The following is a 26,968-nucleotide window of genomic DNA, read 5'->3' on the forward strand; positions in this document are numbered from 1 at the left end:
TAGGTTATGCAGAGGAAATGGTTTATTTCCATGATTCACATCCACTGAACATCCTTTTAACAAAATGTAAAATAAATGTTTAAAAAGTGCATTACACATTAACATAGTGCAAACAATAAGTTACAGCTTAAAATGTAAAAAATACATAACAAAAACAATCCATCAATGTAACAAAACTTACTCTCAATATGATGATGTATGTTTTATGAGTTTTTCATTCATTTATGCCTTATATGCAAAAACATCTCTAACACTTGTTTATGGTAAGGAATGAATATCAGGGAAAGGTGGCAACTTGTACTCTTGACATGACCTACTATAAGTTCCCCCTCTTCCTATGTCTCAGTGTCTCTATACCCAGCTTTCTGTCTCACACTCAAAACATTGACCAGTTTAAGGATTGTCAGTAAGGGCAGGTGAACCCTAAGATGCCTGGGAATGTATATATAAAACTTTGTTCTGTGCCCATTTGCACAAATAAACCCCTCAGACTTTGGTCTCAATAATAGAAAACAAAATAACAGCAATTGAGGAGCCTGTCAAGCAAATACACGTTATGGGAGTGAGAGCTTGTGTACTCCGTGTGCATCAAGATGTAGCTTTCGAGGGGCATCGGGATAATTATTTTGGGGGCAGAGGGCAAGTGGTGTTTCCATGGATACACTCATTCACAATGACTCTGCAAAGCCTGCGACGAGGTTAGGACAGACAGAGCTAAGGCCAGGGTTAAGGCACTTATGTAGAAATATATATATATATTTAAATTAAAAACAGTGCAGTAGCTTTAAGCATAGCATCATTTGTGATGGACTAGTTCAAGACACTCCTTTTGACTGCACTTAAATCCTCCATCATATGGCCTACTGTTCACTGCTATGAGCATGACGTAACACTGAGCACCACTGGCCAACCAAACAGATTCTACAATAATGTCATCACCACACCAGTGTCATGAAATAAATAGTTGAACTTTCGGGATCTAATTCCACTCTTTATAATATTATAGGGTATTTTGTAACCCTTTAATAACCTGCTATGTGAGAAGTTACATCATGCTTATAACAGCTACATGAAGGCATTATAACAGTGGGTTGGAATAAAGCGCAAACCCAAATGATATATGGTGACCTCAAGTGCTAGACATCTGATTGGCTGAACTAGATTCAATAAAATAAAATGTTTTAAAAAAGGGACAGGGGGCAGTTCTGTAGACAAATCTCAATTTAAAACGCTACTAATTTCTATTCCATTCTAATAACTGTATTTCCTGTGAGGCAACCTCTTTAAAATTGAATACCTACCAGTGAACACAGGCAAATTCACCCAGTGCCTTAAGTACAGTAACTCAAACACCACAAAGTGTTCACTGACCACAGAACCCAACCCATTAATGTGGCTTGTACCAAAATGAAATGCAAATTTGCTTTGACCAGTACCTCTGAGTAACAAACATTTACAATAGTTACTAATATAACAAATGCAGAGCCACTCAAATGATTAAAGGGATAGCTCACCCAAATTACACATTGGTTTCCTTACCCTGTTAGCAGTCTATGCACAAGGTATGACAGCAATCCATTCCTTGGTTTAGTTACTCTGGCACCGTTTCTACATGCTAACATTTTAGCATTTGTGGCACAAATCCCATTCAAGTCACGGGACCGATATTAGCATTTTCCGCGTATCATGTCCAAATCATCCGAAAGTATCCAAAATTGATTGAGAAACTCAAAGTCACTTATAGATGTTTTGAACATGATGCGCAAAAGAATCGAATAAAATGGGGCCCATGCCTTGGAAACAGTGCTAGGGAAACTACACCATAGCATGGATTTCTGTCATACTTTGTCCATAGACTGCTTACAGGGTAAGGAAAATAATGTGTAATTTTGTAATTTGGGTGAACGAACCCTTTGAGTAATTTTCATTTTTCTTTGTTCAGTTATCACAAATCAAAAGCAATCTTGTCTACATATAGTATCGGTCATTGCGTCAGTGGCAACGACATATGTAGTTCTATTGAAAAAAAAAGTTGATTGATCCCCTACTTTAAAAGAGTAACAGTTGTTTTGCACTCATACACAGACAGCTTTTCCATCGTCACATAGCACTCCTGTCACAACCATGGTAATAAACTCCTGATGTATGCATGCGCCTGCACACACACACTGCCACCATCACACATATTATCCTTGCACACTCAACATGCCAAATGCATTAGTTTATAAACAGCCAAACAACTTTCAAAAGCATAATACCCTTTGGGGCAAAGTTAGGCTTGCCACAAAGAAGTCAACTACCTGCATATTATGTGCCAGTTTATCAAATTAGAACCTGTATTAAATAAATACTCTAACTGATAAATATAGGGGTTAAGTTAAGGGAACATTGGTCAAACAGCATGCAGGATGGCAGAGCCTCCAGTCAGACTTGGCCTGTCATACTGTACTGCTGCTCTACACACAGCTTCGGAAGTTTCTCATGTCTGCTGTAAATAAACAAAAAATTCTAGTAGCTAGCTACTGATATTCTACAGACTGCGACAGAAAGCAGAATTGTAACCCCTTTCTGAGAAACTGTGACGGTAGATAATCGTCTGTTCCTTCCAATGCCTCCACTTGTTTTTGTCCCAACTTCCTTGTTTGGCTGTTAGTGTTACCATGCTAATGCAAAAGGCTGAGAAAAGCCCTTTCTTTCCCAAACAGATCCAGCTAAAACCCATTACGCTGCTGACATCACAGACACATTTGGAACTCCCAGGTCTGTGAAAGCAAAAACTAGCTGTTCAAACAAATGTGACTTATACAGTAGTTCTGCTTCAATGTATGGCAACGATTCCTTTTTTTTTTTTTTACAGTACAAATAAAAGGTAGTCCAATGTTGCTCTGGCACAATGACAGTTGAATAAAGCCGGTTTCACAAAGCTCCTATGTCTACTGTGCAATACCACAAATGTGTGTCAATAGGGAGGAGAATAAATAGAAGAGGAATGCGGTCAGAAACACTTGAACCTAATGTATTTGATTGCCTTTTGAGAGTGATGCAGAGATGATGGAAGAAAGATATGGTGTCAGACACAGTATGTCTGACTACAGCTGGTCTGGAGAAGAGGGGACAGAGCACTAATCAGTGGTAAAGTAGAGTAATACAGCATTGTGAAATCCAATCCCAAAACAATTTGAACTCTTTCAGTTGCCCACAAATCCTCTCAAACCATACAAGGATGATGATGAGTTCTCAATCAGATCATTGAACTACTGTACCTATTGCCATTGCACAGCAGTGGTGAAATGCCAGCTGTGGCAAAAACTAAACAAATCCAACGTTTATATGCTCCCTCTAAACTGCTTCAAAGAAACAAACGAATCCAGGAGAGAATGGAAAACGGGACTTGGACAATATTTCATCTCTTTCTGCGTTTCTTCCCATCACCCATAGCATTGCTCAAGAAGAGGATGTAGCCGTGACGACGTTGTGTAACACTATACGGTCATGAATAGAATATTGACCACTTTTCAAGACATTATTTCATGAAGTACCTCAAATGGAGGAGGGCTGGCTGAGCCAGTCATTGAGAAGAGAGGCAAGTCAACAAAAACAGTCATGGACTAAAATATTCTTGAGATGCTTGTGTTCCGACTGAGGTACACTGCTTCCCTCGAAGAGGCAGGAAGATGCTCACATGATGAAGTCGTTATTCGGTGACACAAAAACGCAAGAGGAAAATACAGTAAGTGAGGATTCAATATTCAACAGTCAGTCTGTTCAGGGGCACATGAGGAGATGTTGAACGAATCAAAGCAGAGGCTCAGTTGCACACATTCATTGAGCTCCATTGAGAGTACCTTCTCCAACAGTATCTCTTATTTGGATTGATAAACAGACAGTACATGTATGTATAATAGGAATTGTGTTGTTATTTTTCTTTCTTCCAGCCAACATGCTGTTAATATGTGTCGAGAGACAGAGGAATCTCCAGGCATGTCTCCAGGACACCTCTAGCAAACCTGGCCAACTTCTCCATCCTCCTTCAAACCTGCTCCCTAAGTTCTGACTGCGGAACCTGTCTGGAGGAGACACACTGGAGACAGTCAGCTCCTGGGGGTGGATGGGGGCTCAGAGGGTTCCTCTCCCCCTGGTGTGGAGGGGCAGGCTGGTGGCTCAGTGGAGAACAGCTGGGCCTGATCGTCAGCTAGGTCTGAGAGGTCCTCGGTGGAGAAGGTGAGGCCTCCCAGCTTGGCCAGGGAGCTAGAGCGTTTGAGCAGGGAGGGGAAGGTCAGGCCGGCCAGCCTCATGCGGGTTTCTATCTCCTGGGTGCGCTGCCGGACCAGGCCTTGGTGTCCCCCGCGGTTGCTGTGGAGGCTGTCGCTGCTGGAGCTCCGGGTGAGGGTGGAGCCGTGGGGGGAGGACACGGGGGTCCAGGTCTGGGCAGACCCCTGGGGGTACGACACCAGGGTGGTGTTCATCTGGGGGTCTGCGGCTGTGACCGTGCAGCTGGTAGATGGAATGGGGATTTCAGAATGCATCCCTACATCCACCTCCATTTCCTCCACCGCCAAGTGCAGGTCCATCTGCTCAGCGAGCCCAGTCCCTGAGAGTGGACCCTCCATGGCCAGGCCTGAAAGCCTCTCCAGCTGTTCTGCCCTCTGCCTCACCAGCCCCATCCCCAGCTCAGGCCCTGTCCTCTGTAGCTCCACTCCACCACCAGCAGGCTGCAACTCCACCCCAGCAGTCTGCAACTCCACCCCAGCACTAGGAGACTGACCTGTTGGCCTCTCCCCGTCCAGGCTGAGCTTCATAAACGTGAGCTCCGTGATGGCTCCGGTCCCAACCTCCCTGCCTGGCCTTGGCTCCTGTTCTTCCTCCTCCTCCTCATCCTCCTGCAGTTCGTCCATGTCCTCAGTCTCCAGGGAGCAGTGTCTGTCTCGGGGCAGTTCCTCGCAGCTCATGGGCGACACCAGCCGCTGGCGGTAGGCCTCCAGGCGGGCAATGGTGGCAGGTAGGGTGCAGGGGGAGTGGGGGGCGGGGGTGTTGGTGAAGTGCGTGCCAGGGGGGTCTATGGAGATGGTGGGGACCACCCCGCAGTGACGTGTGGGGTTAAGGCGGTGGTTGCGGCCTCCTGCCGGGCGCTCACAGCGCCGCCCTGGTGGCAGACGCAGGCAGTCTTTACACGACTGGTAGGAGGGCTTGACTTTGTAAGGGTTTCCTGTGCTAGCACTGTCCTAAACAGAAGAAAGAGAGAGAGGGAGGGAATGCATGGTCAGACAGAGTTCTCGAAGCTAATAAAACACGGATATTATGACACCTATAAGATGCTGGTCCCTGAAATGAATGGGATCGAATAATGACAGAAACATTAGGCATTACAAGGCATTACAATTACCCTCATGTAAGCTTAATATTTTAACCCTAACCCCAAGCCAGTTCAAGTCAAAATTAACCCAACTTTTACACACCCATTCTTATAGATACAAGTAGCTATTGAATGCCCCACTCACGTCGAAGGTAGCGGGGCAGCTGCGCTTGGCAGCCAGGCGGTTACTGTTGTTGGCGTTCTCGTTGTTAAAGCGGTTCATGTTGACCTGCTCCTTCCTCTCTTCATCCTCTCTCGCTCCCTCTCCTCCTGCAGGAGTCCAAGCCAGGGCGGCCATCTCTGCCTCCTCCTTCTGTGCCTCCTCCTCGTCCTCCTCCTCCACCGTGCTGAACTCCAGCCTCAGCCTCATGTCCTCCAGGGGCTCCAGGCGGCCTCCACAGGTCTGGGCGGCGGTGCCTTCCCCGGGCAGAGCCAGCTGGGCCATGGGGAAGCCCTCGTCCTCTAAAAGGGCGTCCCTCTCCACATCCTCAATCTCAATAAACACCCTCTCCATGCCCAGCAGGGGAGGACCACGCACTGGAGTGGAGGGTTCGCTGTCTAGTGCCGTGTCCGAGAGCCGTCTGAAGTAGTAGTTGTAGTTGAGGGGGTCCAAGGGCTCCACCTCCAGGCCCAAGCCCCGGCAGGGGGAGGCTCCGCAGCCCTCTCCCCCCCAGGCCTCACCCTCCACGGGCGTCTCCTCTCCACCACAGCACTGGCCAGATGCCTCATCTGGGTTGTCCTCCCCTCCCTCGGGCCTCCACAGCTTGTTGTGGCGCTGCTTACTGGGGGACAAGGGGGGGCGGGTTAGAGTGACCATGTGTACAGAGCATATGTATTGTATACAGACAGACATCATAGACATAATGAGATGCTTAGCCACTAATAAACATTCAGTCGCCATTATCTGCAGTCTCTCTACCAAGCTAATAATACACGAATAACCTTACAGAATGCTTAACTTAGCTGACCCCGTCTAAACAGCTACTGTAGTAATTTAACGGTCACATTTGATCTGATCTCTATGCAGCGAGTTAGGTAGAATACCTCATGACTGCAGTGGAGTGAGAATGTAAATTAAATGGTAGAAACTCCTCGTAAGGCACAGCTGGTTACACAGTGCCTTCTGGAAGTATTCATACCCCTTGACTTTTTCCACATTTTGTTGTGTTACAGCCTGAATTCCAAAATGATTCCCCCCCCTCACCCATTTACGCACAATTCCTCATAATGACAGTGAAAACATGTTTAGACATTTTTTCAAATGTATTGAAAATGAAATCCGGAAATATCTCATTTACATAAGTATTCACACCCCTGAATCAATACATGTTAGCGTCACCTTTGGCAGCGATTACAGCTGTCTTTCTGGGTAAGTCTCGAAGAGCTTATCACAATATTTGCACATTATAAGAAAAAATATTCAAGCTGTCAATTTGGTTGTCATCGCTAGACAGCCATTTTCAAATCTTGCCATAGATTTACAAGCCGATTAAGTCAAAATTGTAACTCGGCCACTCAGGAACATTCAATGTAGCCTTGGTAAGCAACTCCAGCGTAGATTTGGCCTTGTGCTTTAGGTTATTGTCCAACTGAAAGGTGAATACAATTACATGATGCAGCCACCATTATGATTGAAAATATGGAGTGGTACTCAGTAATGTGTTGTATTGGATTTACCCCAAACATAACACTTTGTATTCAAGACAAAAAGTGAGTTGCAGTATTACTTTAGTGCCTTGTTGCAAACAGGATGGATTCTGCACAGGCTTCCTTCATTTAACTCTGTCATTTAGGTTAGTATTGTGGAGTAACTACAATGTTGTGGATCCATCCTCAATTTTCTCCTATCAAAGCCATTAAAATATGTAACGGTTTTAAAGTCACCATTGGCCTCATTATGAAATCCCTGAGTGGTTTCCTTCCTATCGGGCAACTGAGTTAGGAAGGACGCCTGTATCTTTGTAGTGACTGGGTGTATTGATACACCATCCAAAGTGTAATTAATAATTACACCATGCTCAAAAGGATATTCAAGGTCTGCTTTTTTTTTACCCATCTACCAATTTACCCATCTGCCTTCTTTGCGAGGCATTGGAAAACCTCGCTGGTCTTTGTGGTTGAATCTGCGCTTGAAATTCACCGCTCGACTGACGGACCGTGCAGATAATTGTATTTGTGGTGTACAGAGATAAGGTAGTCATTCAAAAAATCTGGTTAAACACTTATTGCACAGAGTCCATGCAACTTATTATGTGACTTGTTAAGCACACAATCTCAATTAAATACATTTTAATTTCAGCCTGTAACAACAAAATGTGGAAAAAGTCAAGGGGTACTTTCTGAAGGCACTGTATACCTGAACAGACGTACATACCGTAAAACTTAAATTAAAACGCTGAGTCGCAAATAGCCATCTGTCCCTTTTAATAGCCGGGCCTCTGCACACATTTCAGCAAATAAACGGCTACTTCAAATAAACGCTGGGTCTAAGTGAATTGTTTACTAGTGAACTTCCGTACCGTAAAGATGGCGCGAAAGACGATAAAGGAGACCAACATCATTGCCGTGGATGAGACAGCAGTGTGAATTGACATGGTCGGCTCAACGAGTGAGAATGGTGCTAAAGTACGAAATTGGGTTGATGATATGCAGCCTAGTCTTCGCAAGTCTGATCTGCGATGGATCTGTTATTATAAGGTTTATACTGGTCATATTTTGTCACAAACAAATGTGGTAGTCTTTTCAACATTTTATTGAGCAAAAGCTGTGTGCATTAAGGAAATACACGCCTGGCTCAAATAGAAGCCTGTCTCTAAATAGCGCCGGTTGTGTGTGATTGAAGCAAATATTAATTGAAGTTTTACAGTATACCTGTAATATAGTACCCCCGTCTACCCTGACTGACTCACCTAGCGTCCAGGATGCCCTCGTACTCGGCCAGCTGCCTCATGAAACCAGCGTTGGGCCGAGCGATGCTCCTCTTCTGCTTCACAAAGTTGTAGGCCTTCTCCAGAGTCCAGCCATACTCCTTCATGGCATACGCTATGACCGTGGAGGCTGACCGGCTCACACCCATCTTACAGTGGACTAGACACTTAGACTGGTTCTTCCTGTGGGGCAATAATACGTTTTACAATAAAACCCTGCTCATTTAGAAGATGTCTTATCCATAGTTACTAGGCTGTCCACATAGTTATTCTATAAACTTCGGCCAAAACAGAGGCACTAGCCACTATTTAATAGACTACATTGCCTTTATTGATGTTCTGTGGTGAATACTTCACATGCTCCCATACATGTTAGCCGTTCAACGAGTAGGGTTCAGTTTGTTTTGAGAAGTAGGGTTCAGTTTGTTTTGAGAAGTAGGCACTCACTTGGCTCGGACAATGAAGTTGTAGGTCTCGTTCCAGTGAGCCAGCAGGTCTGTGGCCTCCTCGTCGTACACCCGGATGTTGTGGTAGGTGAACGTGCCAGGGAAGAAGTTGTCTATCTCCCTGGTCACGTTGAGGATGTGGCCCACACTGCATCAAGAAGAAAAAAACGTCAGTCTTTAGTTCAGTGGTGCTAGCGATGTTCTAACAGACCTTTTTGTATTGGTAGGTCTTTTGAAGGAGAGATTCAACAATGACCTGACAGACATGTATTGTCCTTGAGAATACAGAATAATACAACGCTATGTTTGTGAGCCAGGGCTGGTGGTTAGGGAGCAGTTCTAGACAGAGCTTTAGTGTTTGTGAGACGCCCACTCACCCACAGTCCCGTAGTTCCTCTAGATTGGAGGCATTCCACTCAGAGCCCTAGAGAAGAAACAAACAAAGGAATGCACATCAAGACAACTTAGTCAGGTTACTACACCAGGGTTACAGTGAGAGGTGTGGCAGGAGTTCAGAGGTTAGCGAGGAGGACGGTAGTTTAATTTGAATCATTTAGCAGATGCTCTTATCCAGAGTGACTTACAGGAGCAATTAGGGTATAGTGCCTTGTTCAAAGGCACATAGGCAGATTTTTCACAGTCTGCTCGGGATTCGAACCAGCGATCTTTCGGTTACTGGCCCAACGCTCTTAACCGCTAGGCTACCTGTGTAATCTAAGGGCCTCTCTTTTGTATCTACATGTACAGATAAACCATTCGATACCAAAGTAGATCTGTTTAAATTCTTTCGTAAGATTAAACTTATGCATGTGTTTTCGCAAAACACTGTTTCGGCCTACAAAAACAAAGAACTGGTACCCATTTTAAGCCCAAAAGTAAATTCTGTCCTATGGTTAACAACTCCTCGATTAATACCTATTGTAGGTTAGTCGAACAAGAAGCCATGTCAGTATATACGAGACAAACAAATCACATTCAGAAGAATCTCACTGGAACAGAAGAACAGAAGAACAGGCACTTAATGAATTAATGAAAGATTCCTCTTTGGTTATTAAACCTGCGGATAAGGGGGGTGCTGTGGTTGTTTTAGACTCTGAAAAATATAAAGAAGAAATTCAGAGACAACTCAGTAATGAACGTTTCTATAGAAAACTGAGTGTTGATCCCACACAGGTGTTCCAAAGGGAAATGCTCTAATCTGGAGCCCTATTAAAACAACCTTCTCAAAACCTGAATATCTTTGCTGCAAATGTGCCATACGTCCATGCCTGTACATTTTACCGAAATTACACAAACCTAAAACACAACTAGGCAATTATCCAGGCAGACCAGTGGTTGCAGGAATAGGCTCAATGCTAGAGCCGTTGTCGAACTTTGTAGACATTTTTATTAAAACTCATGTGCAAACATTGCCATCATATGGAAAAGACTCTATAGACTTCATAAACAAGATCTCACCAATAACGGGTTTAACAAAAGACTGTATTTTGGTCACATTACATGTCGAGAGTCTATATACCAGCATTCCCCATGTGGGGTGGCGGGCAGCCCCAGCTCACTATTTGGGAGACAGAGATACTAACGAATATCCACCATCAAAATGTATTCTAGAGCTGGCTGAATACGTTTTGATTTCAGGTTTGATGATGAATACTACCTCGAAACGAATGGAACATCGATGGGCTCCACATTCGCTCCGAGCTATGCTAACTAACTATGCTAACCTCTGCCAACTTTTTGAAGAACGTTTTGTTAATAATGAAAATGAAAATCCATTTTTGAATAAAGTCCTGAAGTGGTATCAATATATTGACGACATTTTTTTGCATATGGAAAGGAACGGAAAAAGAGCTGGCAGATTTTAAATGGCACTACTCAATGACATTGACACCAATCTCAAATTCACTATTGAATGTGACACTCAGCGTGTTCATTACCTCGATATGTGGATTGAGAAATCAAATGGAACCCTGTTTACAACTCTGTATAGAAAAGAAACAGACAGAAATACTCTATTACAGGGGGACAGCTTTCACCCTGAGCCATTAAAAAGAGGACTTCCAAGAAGGCAGTTTTTCAGACTGAGCCGTATATGCCACTCCACAGAGGATTATCTAGAAAAAGCAGCAGAGATGCGCATGAGGTTTCTAAAAAGAGGCTATTCGTCACAATGTGTGGATGAAGCTCTTAAATTTGGCATTGGAAAAAACACGAGATGAACTGCTACAAAAAAGACCCGGTAAAGCTAAAGAATACTCTATAATGTTCACAACCACATATACCTTGAACTCGCGAAAAGTGGGAGGTACGGTCAAGAAACACTGGCATATTTTAGGACCCAGCTTTGCCGGCTGAATTTAAAAATCCACCACTTATTGTGTATAGGAGAGGTCGCAATTTACACGATAAATTGGTTCATGCCAACTGCCAGTCACAAAAGAAAATCAGCCAAGCTCTTTTACGCCCTCTTCCAAATGATAGCTATAAATGCAGAGGATGCGCACAGTGCAACAATATGATGAAGTGTGAATATTTCTGCCACCCACACACAGGAAAAGGGTTCAAAATAAATTACATTATTACGTGTTCCACCACACATGTTATTTACATTATTAAATGTCCATGTGGGCTGTGCTATGTAGATAAAACCTCTTGTTCTCTCAAACAGAGAATCACTGAACGTAAAAGTTCAATCAGGAGAAAGGACAGGAATTATCCAGTCGCGGTACATTTTAATGACCTAAAGCATGACATTTCTACCTTTAGATCTTGTGGCATAGAGAAAGTTAAGATATCAGACAGGGGAGACGTAAATGAGAATGTTTTTGGATTTTCACCCTCCAGACATTATTTCCTAAAGGACTTAATGATGAAATGCCTATGTATGTTATGTTGTGAATTTGAACATGAATTATGCCCCTATTTAAGATTACTCTGATGTTTTTCGTACAATGTACCCAATGATTAATGAAAACTTGCCCGGTAGGTCTATGTCCTCACTGTGGTTTTACAGACGTGTTTAATAAGTCTTATTTACACACTTTATTTGAATATTTATGAAATGTATATTGTTATATTGGGTAGCACTTATTTGTTTTTTCCTTCGCCTCCAACCCCTTTCGATGCGTGGAACGGATGTGGGTGGGGCTAGGTCTACATAAGGGTGCAACATTTATTTTTAACTCACAAAAGCTCTGACGAAGACCGTGAGGCCGATACGTAAAGCTAATTAAAGATCAGTGATACTATCAAGAGCAGTGTGCGGTTTCCTTTTTCCTTCATGGATACAAAGAGACCATTAGGATGTCAAGAAAGGTTCTTACCAAGTAGAGGTGGTCGAAGATGAGTGTGGCTTTGTCCATCTGACCCAGGATCAGCAGCATCTCGTTGTCGATGAACTCTTTGTACTCCTTCAGGTTACAGCTCATATGCTGCTCCAGCTCCACACGGATCTGGGGGGCACATATCAGGTATTAGGTTGCACCATGGTACTATACCATACACATAAGTCAAGTTGGGAGGACTATGTACAAAAAGTGCTATAATTTCTTAACGGTTCACCCGACATGGATGAAAATACCCTCAAATTAAAGATGACAGTCTGCACTTTATCCTCAGTCATTGTATCATTTCAGAGCCAAAACAACAACAAAATGTGCCACTTCCCCAATACTTTTGGAGCTCACAATACCTCCTTGGAAGTGACATTCTCCAGGTCACGGAACATCATGATGCTGCGTAGTTTGGCTTTGATTGCACACTCGGTTCTCTCGCTCTCCGTTGGCCTGTTCAACATACGTCAATGCATCAAGACAATTATGAATGTAACCAGCACATTTCATTTCAACAGAAAAGGCCCGGTTAACACCATAATGGACATACAGTACCTTCTGAGATTAGTAAGATTCATTTCCAGTTACATTACCAAAATCAACTGAAGTGAACTTTACTAATCGGATGAGTGAGGTCTTACCGGTCGACGAACATGGCAGGTGAGTCGGGCCGTGTGGTCTCCAGGTCGGTCATTGCGTTCCACTCGTTGATGCAGCTCTGCTCTGAGGTGATACAGCTCTCATAGAAGCCCATCCAGGTGAGGGCCATGCCCCCGGGGAAGTAGTTGTACCTGCGAGACACCTCGCATGCCTTATGGAGGATCTGCAGGGCAGACCTGAAGACACGCCGGTAGCAGAAGCTCTCAGTCATAATACAGGCTCACAACAGCAACTGTTCAGTAGCTATTCCACTGATCTAATGACATGATCTTTGGATCATTGATTTTTAATGACGGCAGGAAATTCAGAGCACATTATTAAGGTGGCTTGTCAAATCCAGAGCAAAATATGAATCTGCTAAGAATGAAAACAAATTGTAACGTCTATTGACCAGTAGATGGTGCATGGACACTGTCAGCGTTTTTTCAGCATCACAGTGCTATCAGCCTGAATAATTCCACTAGTAGTTTATGATTTTCATTCCATTGATTGTTGATATTAAGATGAAACCAACACCACAAGCTCAAGGTGGTAAAGTACAGTACTGTCCATAGACAGTCACTATGGTTTCAGGGAATATAAGGTCACCAGACAATGATATTCTGAAGTACCCAAACACAGTATCAATTAAAAACACAAAACAGACACTTACCACATGGCCTGTACAGAAACAGGCTTGAAGACATGTGATCGTCCTCCTGTGGTCACACTAAATCCTCTGAGGAGAGAGAAGATGGGAGGATGAAGGATTAGGTTGGGTTCATGGACAGAGAGAGGGAGATAGAGAGAAAGTGGTTTGAAAACACAAACAGGGGCTGAGCTATAGTGGCTCGGGATGCTATTCAGGAAACAAACCAATGGAACATTCCTCCAGCATAGAGAGAGGGATGACTTTAACAGCTCAGCAAAAGCTCATCTGCCACATGGAGGGATGAAAATGGCTGTAGTTCACTGTACTGCCCCCTGGAGGGCAAAGTAACTCATTCTGCGTCCCTTACAGGGCTGAGCCGTTTGAACGGCCTTAACGATCAGAGACGCTTCATGGTTGACTGTGTGAATACAGCTTGATTGTCTGTGGGATGTACTGCGTGTGACACATACCGTACCTTTGTGGAAAGTTCCATGTATACGTATTTGGGGGGCGACTCTACTGACAACCACGTTATAGAGGAAAAATGTACTTTCGATGCCTGTGATGTGGTTGTCCCACCTAGCTATCTGAAGATGTAAGACTCTCTGGATAAGAGCGGCTGCTAAATGATTAAAATGTAAATATAGAAGAGCAGCACTTACCCATCTCCATCTAAATGGATCTTCGTATCGCTCCAAAGCGGTAGCACCATCCCAATAGAGCAGCTTTTACTGGGAATAATACAACGGAATCAATAATTTCTCTAAGACAACAACAAACCACATTGTAGTCTATCACTGCTGGCTGAGGAGGAAAGACGGGTGGGTACCTGTCCTTATCGGTGAAGTCCATCCCTAGCAGGATATTCTCCTCTGTGTCCTGGCGACCACTGGTGTAGACCACAACCATGTACCGCACGCGGTCAGACCAACCGCTCTCTAACCGTACAGCCTGGGTTACAGCAGGAGGAATAGGTTGCACTGTGTAGCATCTGTGCGTCAATCAATATGGATGGTAAGTACATTTGTTAGGATTTGACTCACCAGTTTAATGCGGTCCTCAGAGCGGAGGGTGTTAATCATGACCTGCAGGTGTTGAGGTAAGTCACCTAGGAGAGAAGAGAACCACATACCATAATCCAACTGCTTCAGGTGGTGTGTCCCGATCAATCAAACCGATCTACCCATCAGCCATATCTTGTAGAACTATTTCCAGCTCAGCCATCCAGGCTCCCATTTAGATACCCTCCTGCAGGTTGATCCAATTCCAACCACAGCAACACACGTCTGTACAGAAGTTACACACGGCAGAGCAAAGCCTGAACATCTCATGACGGGACATGAAAATAATTGGGAATGGTGTACCAGAACATCTAATCTCAAGTACAACCCTCGGCTAAAACTGATGCAAACATGCAGAAACAGTCAGTCATATGCGTAAACACACAGACAAAGGTTTATCAGAGCTAAGCATTGACTTGAACGCCTGGTGATGTAATCAAGGAATCTGGAGTGCTCCACACATTGATCTTGTGTTTAACCTGCGTATCATAGTGGAGGAGAGGGGAGGGGTGTGTTTGGACTCCAAAATGAAGGGATAGCACTCCCCAATCGAACAAATGTCAACAACAACCCTGCTATGAGACATGCTGTATCAGACACACATATGCCTACGGGTACATACACACCACTAAGGTAACATCGGCTGCACTGCGGGTTGGTTAGTCCAGCTTGGTGAGTTTATGTAACATCTTGATGGGAGAATCAGATCTACAAAGCCCCTTTACTGCTAAAAGCAATACCTGCCTTGAGGGCACTCAATCAAAGGCCAGGTAATCATTCAGTGAACATGGGTTAAACACAGGCTCAACCACAAAAGCCAAGCCAACCTCAGCAAATACGATATTTTCTTTGCATAGAGCTTTAGCAGTGGCATTGTCACGGTTCACTGAACAACGGGCTCAGTGTGTGTCAAGAGTATTTGTAGTTACCTGCGAGTTTGTGGTGTGTGGGTGTCTTGGGTCCCTGTGCATTGGTGCCCTGCTGCAGGAAAAGGGCCGCTCCTTTGACCATGAAGAAGCTCTCGCTGAGGCTGTAACACACACACACACACAGACAGGCAGGCAACAGACAGACAAGGAAACACAGACAGGCAGGCAGACAAGCAGACAGGAAAACAGGGTTTACAGACGTCTCAGACTGCATCAGTATCTAGTGGTTTGATGACGTAACACAGAGAATGAGGAAGCATTCATTTGAGAAGTGAAAGAAAGAGCACATACTGTACTGTAAGTAGGCAACAGATCATCAGAAAGCCTAAATAGCGTGTTGGGCAAATCATTATACTGCTTGAACAGCTGAAGCAGTGTATGTGGCACACTGTACTTCTACAGCGTTCTACTCAGAGGAAATTAGAAATATTCACTCCATTCTACACCTGTTCGTTCTCTCTTCCCCGTTTTGTTGTGCTCCATTTACGTAGGTCTGATGAACAGAATGTCTGTTGTCGCAAAACTACTCAGCCATAGCCTACTTCACTTCCCATGTCTTTGACAGACACCAGTGAGTTCACTTCAGTGAAGTAAAACAGCCATATAAAGTTATGTGGAAGCTCTACTGCAGAATATCATAAGGTTGATGTGGTTCAATTAACTGTCCAAACCACAGTATTCTTCTCACTTATCAATAAGTCAGGCTGTTTTTCTCTAAAGCCAGGAATCGTGACAATGACCTGGAAATGTTGAAATGAACCGAGGGCAGAATCAGGGAGCAGAGCTACAGTGAGAGAAAGAGACAGGGTGGGATGGCTGTTAATTGCTTTTCAAAGGTTCAGTGACCAGCAGAAAAGGACATTCCTCGCTAATCAGTAAGTGAATGTCAGCAGACTTTAGAGACCTTTCCTTGATGAAATATTCCCCTCAGATAATGAACTGACAGAATGTGATTAGGTCCCCTGACCTTTCTGGGGGGGGGGGGGCAGATAATTGTGCCCACCACTGTAATATGTCCCCTATCGGGCCAGCACCATCCCTCCCTTGTCTGGCCAGGGATGAGCTCTCCTGACTGCCCTGTGCTGGAGGCACTGACCACCCCCGGATAAAAGCTAGGTTTTCATTGGACTCGGCAATGTCCAGGAGAAACAGAGCTAAGTGGTCACTGGCCATAACATTGACCAGAAGGAACAGAGGTGGGCTTTGTTAACAGGCAGGCTGCCCTCTCGCTCTGCCAACACACAAAGACTGGTATGACAGAGTGGGTCCGTCACAAGAGCTTTTGTTTCTGTTCAGCTGTTACGTCGTATTGTTTCTTTTCAGAATGTCCTGAAAAGACAATGATGATGAGGGTGGCCTCGGTCAAAAGGTCAGAGAGTGGAGTACCATAGGAAATCAGTTGGGTACATAATATGTAGCTCATCTTTCAAAATGTCCAAAGTACTCTAAATGGGATGTACTGCATCAATAATTACAATCCAGAAACAAGAGGGACAGATGGATGTATAGACCTAAAGGTTTATCGAATATGCTCCAGCTACTGTTGATCCGTCCATTACACTATTACTGAGAACAAATCAGAGTTAATACATGTCTCTAAGACGGCTGGGAACAGTAGACGTCTAAAAAGGAACACTCTAGAATCTAGACAGCAATTAAAACAATACCCGTAAGCAATTCTAACAGTACGATCAAATGCATAATTAAAGTACACTTTGTATTTATGTCTAAGAAAAAAAAAAAGTCAATAAAATGCACAGAGCTATAAAAATGGATTTGACTTTTTTTGTTGTTTTTTACCAATGACTAATAACAGAAAATGCAGGTCACACAATACACGCACTTCCAAGTTACACCGTTCAAACCATCTTTGCTAACACAAAGTAATAATGCCAGTGACAGAAACACTTAGGATTGCCTCTCCTGGAGTGAGTGTGCTGAGGACTTACATTCGGTAGATCTCGCTCTGAGTCAGGACTGCGTTCTCCACAAAGTGAGGCAGCATGGTAAGCATGGCTTCCTGCGAGGGATCCACTACAAGATGCATCCTGATGCTGGTTACTGGATCTCTCCCTCAGTGGCTTTCTGGTCTACTGGCTTCCTCACAAATTATAGCTTCATAGCACATCCATGTGCAAAAATTACATTCACAACCATTTTATGCCTCAAAAACTACATTTGGCTTTTGAAGCACAATAGCCAAGATTGCCTTGGGTTTCTTAATTTTTTGTTCCATGTAAAAAGGCGTTAAGTGGTTTGAACTAGTCTGATCATGTATCCTGTCTTGGTCTGGTGTGTCTGTCGCTCCCTCCTGTCCGTCTGGGTTGTGAGGATTAGTCTTCAGACTTCTGCTGTGTCTGCTGCTTATCTCTTCCTCACAGCGCGCGCTTGAGCAATCAGCACTCCCTCCGCAACACTCCTCCACAAAAGCTCTATTCAAGCATATTTCGCGTTGGCTGGGTTGGGTGGCAGGGAATCTAGCTCCGCTCAGCTTCAGTCTACAAAGCACGCGTCTGTAGAGTGGAGGCTGTTTGACATGAAGGATCCCTGATGAGACACTGAGCCAAAGGAAACATACTACTCATTGAGTGACATATTCAACTTTGTATGAACCACAACTCGTTCACAGAACACATCCAAGTCCATAATATTCCAGACAGAGGTTGAAGCAATTTAAGAAAGCTACTTGTTAGACAACACACACATACCAAGGAGATCTCCCCTTTCTAAGTCCCTGCATGTAACACACACACACACACACACACACACACACACACACACACACACACACACACACACACACACACACACACACACACACACACACACACACACACACACACACACACACGAGGTGAGCGCTCTCCTTGGCTGTTGCATAACCCTGTCTGCTACTTGGGGTTTCTGGCTGAGGCAAGCAGGGTGCTGTGAGAATCAAGGGCTGCTGGAGGGTTGAATGTGGATCAGGTTTCTGCCTGGCCTTCAGAGAGGGCAGGTTGACGTTTATTGTCATGAGTGTTGTTCTGGAGGCAGAACTGGTCCATTTCCCATTAGATATGCCAGCTGCAAGGTCAAAATTGGCTATATTGTAAAAATTCTATAAAACAAAAATGTGCTTTTTAGTATTAATTTAAGGTTAGACATTAGGGATAGCAATGTGGTTAAGGTTAGGTTTAAAATTAGATGTATGACTTTGTGGCCGTGCTAGCTAGTGACAACTGTAGAGCTGCCTAAAGAACAAGATTCATGATTAAAACCGCTAACCTGCTCAGAGAGGCAGACTCGCTGACATCACTGGGTCCACAGGAGTGAGAGAGGACGAGATGAGCAGGTCTAACGTGGATTAGGCTGGGCCGCTTCCCAAAACAGACTCTTCAATAATCAATGGTGTGACTATTCCACCCAACAGCGTGATTCCGCCCGACAGCGTGTCTCTGGGTTGGGGACTCTCTATCATTATCAACACAAAAGTCTTTGTTTTAGCCCAGGGGTCCACAAACTTTTTGGGGCCGGGGACTCCTTTTGTGATAGCAAATGCATCAGGGATCCCCTCATAATCAGAACACAACTTGAGTTAGATAAAATGTTTTACTATGACTTCAGCAGTGCATGACCGGACTAACCAAGTCTCCGGCCCTGGGAAGGAACATTTTAAAGGCCTGCCTCTTGGCATCGGAGAGAAAATGTTGCAGTTTTCAAACAAATGCCCTGCAATTCTACACATCATCATGGGGAAGAGATTTTTAGTTGTTGCAGCTTTTAAGCTAATATCCTGCAATCCTACACCCTCTAAAAATGTATATTCCAGACCCCTTGGACAAAATTGGTTTGAACTGTTAGTAATACATTTAAAAAAAATGAAATATACAATATTATTATTTTTCTGCAGATCCCCTGCAGCACCTCCACTTCGAGAACCCCTGGTTTAGCCTTTTAACTAAAAAATAACATGCAATGATGCTTGATTCAAAACCCCTCATATCAATCATTTGGTTTAGTTTCTGTGTGTTTAAAAAAAAAACTTCTCTCATCCTCCATGCTGCTTCTGCCAAGAGAGCAGGCAGAAGCAGCTCTGCAGGAAAGATTTTACATCATCACAATGTCTCTCCATCCCACCTTTCAAACATTCCTCTATCTGCCTGGTGCCACCAAGAATGTAGTCTACTTTGTCAATGTTCGAATCTCAACACACCCTGTATGTATCATGTATACCAGATGAGGGAATATGTTGTGTAAGGCTGAAACCTCCCTTGCCCAGCCAGGTTGGACTAGAGAACAGTGTGTGCAGCCAACACTGGGCCTACTACAATGGCCAAATAGGTCTTATCACCTCTCTTACCAAGAAACTCTGACAGTCTAATCTAGAACAAAACAAGACCATTACATCACATCCTGCTGTAGCCGAGCAGAGGATTCCATCTGTGCTACTCACCCCCAGCTCTGCAATACAGCTGGATAGTGTTTCTGGTTTGATGGAATGTATGATAGCAGTTGATGGGAATGTTAACTCTGGGTTGAACCATTTACACTGTTATTACAGTGGATACAACTAGGCCTACATCTAGGTGTAGAAGGGTCTTCTGATAGGGACATTTAATGTACTACTGTAACGGGCTGCAATGTGTGATGTTCCATCCCTTTTGCAAGCGATCAACATGTGGGCCAATTGATTGGATGATAGTTATACTAAACTCAGCAAAAAAAGAAGCGTCCTCTCACTATCTACTACGTTTATTGTCAGCAAACTTAACATGTGTAAATATTTGTAGGAACAGAACAAGATTCAACAACTGAGACATAAAATGAACAGGTTCCACAGACATGTGACTAACAGAAATGGAATAATGTGTCCCTGAACAAAGGGGGGGTCAAAATCAAAAGTAACAGTCAGTATCTGGTGTGGCCACCACCTGCATTAAGTACTGCAGTGCATCTCCTCATGGACTGCACCAGATTTGCTGTGAGATGTTACCCCACTCTTCCACCAAGGCACCAGCAAGTTCCCGGACATGTCTGGGGGGAATGGCCCTAGCCCTCACCCTCCGATCCAACAGGTCCCAGACATGCTCAATGGGATTGAGATCCGGGCTCTTCGCTGGCCATGGCAGAACACTGACATTCCTGTCTTGCAGGAAATCACGCACAGAATGAGCAGTATGGCTGGTGGCATTGTCATGCTTGAGGGTCATGTCAGGATGAGCCTGCAGGAAGGATACCACATGAGGGAGGAGGATGTCTTTCTTGTAACGCACAGCGTTGAGATTGCCTGCAACGACAACAAGCTCAGTCCGATGATGCTGTGACACACCATCCCAGACTAGGACGGACCCTCCACCTCCAAATCGATCCCGCTCCAGAGTACAGGCCTCGGTGTAACGCTCATTCCTTAGACGATAAACGCGAATCCGACCATCCCCCCTGGTGAAACAAAACCGCGACTCGTAAGTGAAGAGCACTTTCTGCCAGTCCTGTCTGGTCCAGCGACGGTGGGTTTGTGCCCATAGGCGACGTTGTTGCCGGTGATGTCTGGTGAGAACCTGCCTTACAACAGGCCTACAAGCTCTCAGTCCAGCCTCTCTCAGCCTATTGCGGACAGTCTGAGCACTGATGGAGGCATTGTGTGTTCCTGGTGTAACTCGGGCAGTTGTTGTTGTCATCCTGTACCTGTCCTGCAGGTGTGATGTTCGGATGTACCAATCCTGTGCAGGTGTTGTTACACGTGGTCTGCCACTGCGAGGACGAGCAGCTGTCCATCCTGTCTCCCTGTAGCGCTGTCTTAGGCATCTCACAGTACGGGCATTGCAATTAATTGCCCTGGCCACATCTGCAGTCCTCATGCCTACTTGCAGCATGCCTAAGGCACGTTCACACAGATGAGCAGGGACCCTGGGCATCTTTCTTTTGGTGTTTTTCAGAGTCAGTATAAAGACCTCTTTAGTGTCCTAAGTTTTCATAACTGTGACCTTAATTGCCTACCGTCTGTAAGCTGTTAGTGTCTTAACGACCGTTCCACGGGTGCATGTTCATTAATTGTTTATGGTTCATTGAACAAGCATGGGAAACAGTGTTTAAACTCTTTACAATGAAGATCTGTGAAGTTATTTGGATTTTTAGGAATTATCTTTGAAAGACAGGGTCCTGAAAATGGGATGTTTCTTTTTTTGCTGAGTTTGTTTTTTAATGGATATAACATTAACGCAAGAATAATAAATTCTTCATCCAGACCAACATAGACCTACAATATGTGTAATTCAGCACCAGCGTCCATGTTATTTCACCAGGACAATTCTGTGTGCCTCCTGCTGTAACCTAACCCTGAAATTCCCACTGACACCAGGGTCAGGGGTCAATGTCCATAGGCTTTGGGAAACATACTCACCAATCTCCTGGCCAATGTATACCACCCCTCCCCCTACTGGAGCACAACATATCCTTCCAATACATTACTGCATCCTTAACCTCTCTTGGGTAGGGGGCAGTATTTTCACGTCCGGATGAAAAGCGTGCCCAAAGTAAACTGCCTGTTACTCAGGCCCAGAAGCTAGGATATGCATATAATTGGTATAATTGAAAACTCTAAATGTTCTAAAACTGTTAAAATTGTGTCTGTGAGTATAACAAAACTGATATGGCAGGCAAAACCAATATTTTCAATGGCTGTCACTTTTATTATATGGCGAAATCCTCCCAGATTGCAGGTCCTAGGGTTTCCACTAGATATCAACAGTCTTTAGAAAAAGTTTCATGCTGGTTTTTGGAAAAATGAGCCAGAAATTGTAGTTTTTCTAGGTGGCTCCCATTTTGGCTGTTGTGTTTCCAAGCGCGTGGAAGAGAGCCCGCTCTTTGGTATTTTCCTCCGGTAAAGACAATAATGATTCTCCGTCTTAAATTGTATCATTTATTTACGTATTAGGGTACCTAAGGTTTGATTATAAATGTTGTTTGACTTGTTTGGAAAAGTTTCATTTTGTATGCATTTTGATGGAGGGAAACTGGGTGGATTATTGACTGAAGCGCGCCAGATAAACTGAGTTTTTATGGATATAAAGAAGGACATTATCGAACAAAAGGACCATTTGTGATGTAACTGGGACCTTTTGGAGTGCCAACAGAAGAAGATCATCAAAGGTAAGGCATTTATTATATCGCTATTTCTGACTTTCGTGGCGCACCTGCCTGGTTGAAATATGTTTTTCATGCTTTTGTATGCGGGGCGCTGTCCTCAGATAATCGCATGGTGTGCTTTCGCCGTAAAGCCTTTTTGAAATCTGACACAGCGGCTGGATTAACAAGATTTTATGAAAGTGAAATATTTATAATTCTGTAGTTTGAATTCCTCGCTCTGCAATTTCACCGATGTTGGCCAGGTGGGACGCTACCATCCCACCTGCCCATAATAAGTTAATGTCTGTGCATGCACAGCTTCTCAGGGAAATATGGGGGGGGGGGGGGGGGGCTTACCTCTGATTTGCTCTCCGGTCATCATCACTCCCAAAATCCTGCAAGACAAATACAAAGAGAAATGTTACATATTCTGTAGGCCCACTAGAGACACAAACCTGTAACCCTTCCATCATGGCTGTGCAGACAGTACATCAGCATGAATTGCGCAACAGCAGCACATGATCATATTTTGACCTGCTATGTCCTATGCTCCCTTCATTGACCTGCTATAATACCTCATCACAATGTTACAGTACAATGTCTCAGAGGATTCCCATCGACTGGTAGAGACATCAGAGGGAATCCTTCCCTTTAAAGATTTGGGTATATAGGCCATTACTATGGTGTTTTTGATTTATGTGAACAAGTAACTAAATAAAGACCTAAGGCCTACTGTAAAGTAATAGTTAGAGCAATGATGTAACTCCTGAGGACAGAGGGCAGAGTAATTGTGGTTGTTTGTTGCATTAAGTAAGATCTGTGCATAAAACTCTCTCTGTGGTCCATGAAAGGTTACAGAAGTGGTGCCCAACAGAGCACTGTCATAGGCCTAAACTCTGTGCTTGACCCGTGGTGATGTCGAAGAGGTTATTTAATCCAACAGCTCAAACTAATCCAATCACTTGCAGCAACATACTCTAGATACTTTCAGGTAAACAAGAGAGGAATACACAGGATTATACTGTAGGTCACCAACTCAGTATGAAATCCTTTCTGCAGCAGTATCTTTAATGATGTAATTAGTATGACATCATTTCTGCAGCAGTCAGCCATGTGTGTGTTTGTGTGCGCAATTGACTGCCACGATGGGAATTCAAGCCATAATGGGTTCATTGGCCTTTGAAAGTCATGGTCTAAAAATGCATCATATGCTTTATTAGGGAGATCAGAAGCCGGAGAGATGTACTACAGTGTATGTTTTAACTGAACTTAGGTTTTAAACGTTCGATACACTTGCATTGAATACAGTGTATCAGCGCTCTCTACTGGCCATACCAGGTCACTATCTATGATCTCATATGTTTTGAAATATTAGCTCACACCTGTCACCGTAGTATTTTGACAGTGAGTTGAACCATTAAAACGAGCGGGTACCAACCGCAGCATCCCTGACTCACTAGGGATGTAACCGTGCATATTAATAGGCAAGTAGCTAGTTGTACAATTCGGATCAATCTCACTCTATTCCATATGCCAGCCAAAGCAAATTAATTTAAACAAATTACTTACAAAATGTGCAAAAGCATGAGTTAATATTTTAATTAAAGTACCTACCGTATAAACGCATATTTGTCTTTAAACCACACAAGCTGAAGGCAGAAATAAAATGTTGCCACACGCAATGAATGCATTGTTCTGCTAACTAATCCCCAGCTCAGATTTTGTTTACGAGCTAACGTCGTGGGGCTGGACGTTAACCATTCTAAACGCCATGGATTCCAGGAAGTCAACTATTAAACAATGTCCATACAAAACTGTTTTGTCGTGTTATATAAAAAGTCACAAAATTTCAAAAATGATATTGACAGCTGAAAGCGTTCTCTGCTATGCTGGGCCTAGTGGGTGAGGGACGTGGGTATCGGGCGCATCCCCGGCGTTTCCTCCACGGCGCTGCCTATAGCTAACAGCCCCCGCGCTAGACAGTTTCCACTTACCTCCCCCGCGTTGGTGGTGGCGGTACTGGCGGTGGATGCTGCACTGGGGGTGGGAGAGCGCTGCAGGGTTACCAGGGCCATGGTGGGCTGCTGTTACCGAGGAGGGGAGTCCTTTGAATGGGAGAAAGAAAGGCGCGTTGCTCTGGGACAAGATGCGCCGAAATTGTTCCTGTCCAGCACAGGAGAAAAAGCTCAGGATCGCATTAAATATTTTTTGCCTCTGATTTCACCATGATACACCCATCACCGGCTTCCACCTCGCTCATCCGCCACAGTTCGCTTTAGAATAGTCATCTGTAAATAGTTGTAAAGGCAAGTATAACATTTCGTCCATCTGTGTTATATGCCATTTTATCACGCAGACAAACAAAACATCGTAGATTGCGTGAGCAGAAATGACATGCGCTTCTGTTTTACTGCCGGATCCTACGATTGGCCGAACCAATTTGCGTGCGCGCTGTCATTGGGCAAATGTCGTCAAGGTGATTCTGGCCAGACTATATTTTTGAGACTATAGACCACAGACTATTCTTTGCAGAGTCCCGAACAGGCGGATGTTCCGGTGTTGTGCCGAAAAGCTCCCCCCTGCCAGAATTCTTCCCCGCCTTCGCGTGAATGCGCACGCACTCAATTCCTCATTGCTGCGATTTGCTTGAACGCGCACGGTCTCAATTCTCCATTGCTGCGACTTGCTTGAAAGTTGAGATTTCTGATCACGTTAGGCTGCGTTTCATTTATTTTTTTATATCGGTTTGATCGCGGGGAGGCACTAATATTGTCTGCAGTTTTCGGTTTGGTTATTTGTTTCAAGTGTATTAGTCTATAAATAGATCTCTTTGCCAATATTCGTCTTATTCGACTAGTAGTTGTTCTGAAATGTTTATTGCTTGCTTACATTTTACTCACTCTATGTTTAATATAACACACATAGTTTAATTATTAATTTCGGTTGCCTATCTTGATGTGAAGTCTGTTCTATAGAAAGTATTTGACTCTGTGTGCCACAGAAAGTATTTGACTAGCCACAAAATTAAGGAAATTATAAAGGGGGGGGGGGGGGGGGGGGATTTCGGCAAGGCTATTTTCTTGCCTGCCGAAATTCTCCCCCCTTCTATCTTGGGACTGCAAGGCCTGGCACACTTCTGAATAATGTTGGTAGCTCATGTTGACCAGTAGTGTGTGCCACAGAAAGTAAAATTAGAGTGTAAAGAAACATAAACATTTATTTTAGAAACATGTTTAAGAAAATAAAGATAATATGTGTATTATCACACAATAACACAAAAATATCACAGAAGGTTTAGTTTGTTAACAAACATTAAATAGGAAATACAAATTTAAATCTTTGCATAATAAGATATAAAATGACAAATCAAATATAAAAAGACAATAACAAACAAATTGGAAAGCTGCAACAGTTTGACTGAACATTTAGTCCACTTTTTATGGAAAGTTTTCCAAGTGTTACCGTCGCCTGGAACTCAAGCCTAACCTAGCCCTGACAGGCAGCGCAGACATAATCCTTCAATGGTGGGATGGTTTTCATACAGGACTGGTAGAACCATCGTGGGCAGCGGTTACAACCAATCTGAAATTTATGAATAAAAATGTTAATATATTTAAAACATTAAATACATTTTCTTGAATTACAATTATTTAAATATCAGACAAAGCAGATAATATTACCTCTAGAAATATTACTGCTTATACAAATTCATACTCGTAAAAATGTGCCTTTAGAAGTGAACAAGCAATTACCCAGTTAGTGTCTTCCTCGTTATTGTCCACCTCCCCACAGAAGTGGCACAGTTGGCTCAGGTCATCTATCAAAACATAATGTCATCTTTACATGTACAGTCGTGGCCAAAAGTTTTGAGAATGACACAAATATTAATTTTAATTGTGCATTACTTATACTCTCGTACTTACTTTCAAGGCAAAGACTCCACAAGAAGTAACATCTTGTTGGCGTGGGTGAGGAAGGGTACCACACGCCCATCTGGAGATATTTCTCTCCCAGGAATGATCTGAACATATATGTTAATAAACGTACAGCATTTTGAAACACTTTATTAATTACAATATAGAGATTAATAACAGTATAGCATTTCAAAGACTTTATTGATTCCATTGTAAAAAAAATTATTAAAAGCAGTTTTAAATGGATCATCCTGATGAGATAACATACATACATTTGTTTACATCAGTAGCTGCAGCTGGTGTGGTGGCTGTGGAGGCTGCACCTGCTGGTGTGGTGGCTGTGGAGGCTGCTGATTTTATTTTATGAGGGATCCGACGAGTCTCCTCTATATGAGGCCTCAGGTGATCCACGCTTATTTTAGGGAACATAACCCCCTTGTCATCTTCCAAGTCCGCACTTTTCCCTGCGAGACCTCGAATCGTATATGGCCGAGATAGTTGGGATCTAGTTTGCCCCCTTTCCTTTGCACTTGTAACGGATGTGAAATGGCTAGTTAGTTAGCGGGTACGCGCTAGTAGCATTTTAATCAGTTACGTCACTTGCTCTGAGA

At 43.7% G+C, this 26,968-nt stretch overlaps 1 protein-coding gene across 4 annotated transcripts; it reads right to left on the reverse strand.

Moving 5' to 3' along the window:
- LOC129818607 (protein phosphatase Slingshot homolog 1-like) lies at positions 1–25,061 on the reverse strand. Of its 4 annotated transcripts, XM_055874681.1 has the most exons (17): positions 24,438–24,484; positions 22,801–22,838; positions 18,604–18,789; positions 17,289–18,402; positions 15,340–15,440; positions 14,393–14,457; positions 14,179–14,300; positions 14,012–14,080; positions 13,371–13,436; positions 12,700–12,894; positions 12,418–12,511; positions 12,050–12,178; positions 9,104–9,150; positions 8,728–8,874; positions 8,263–8,463; positions 5,499–6,135; positions 1–5,222 (listed from the first exon to the last, which is right to left on the reverse strand). In XM_055874681.1, exons 4-17 carry the CDS (start codon positions 17,384–17,386, stop codon positions 4,092–4,094), a joined length of 3,102 nt encoding a protein of 1,033 aa, XP_055730656.1. In that variant the 5' UTR covers positions 17,387–18,402; positions 18,604–18,789; positions 22,801–22,838; positions 24,438–24,484; the 3' UTR covers positions 1–4,091. The 4 variants fall into 4 exon arrangements, with proteins under 4 accessions (XP_055730656.1, XP_055730658.1, XP_055730655.1 ...); XM_055874683.1 differs by lacking the exon at positions 17,289–18,402; XM_055874680.1 differs by lacking the exons at positions 17,289–18,402; positions 18,604–18,789 and having other exon boundaries at positions 24,438–25,061.
- Positions 25,062–26,968: the final 1,907 nt, after the last annotated feature.

Source organism: Salvelinus fontinalis, chromosome 21 (genome assembly GCF_029448725.1).
Source record: "Salvelinus fontinalis isolate EN_2023a chromosome 21, ASM2944872v1, whole genome shotgun sequence".
Lineage (NCBI taxonomy): Eukaryota > Metazoa > Chordata > Actinopteri > Salmoniformes > Salmonidae > Salvelinus > Salvelinus fontinalis.

Coding starts and splice junctions, on each gene's coding strand:
- LOC129818607 (XM_055874680.1), bottom strand. CDS start 24,518: ATGGCCCTGGTAACCCTGCAGCGCTCTCCCACCCCCAGTGCAGCATCC. Junction 13,437..14,011: donor ATCCATTTAGATGGAGATGG/GTAAGTGCTGCT, acceptor CTCTCTCCTCAG/AGGATTTAGTGTGACCACAG. Junction 9,151..12,049: donor TCTTCGACCACCTCTACTTG/GTAAGAACCTTT, acceptor TTTCTTCTCTAG/GGCTCTGAGTGGAATGCCTC.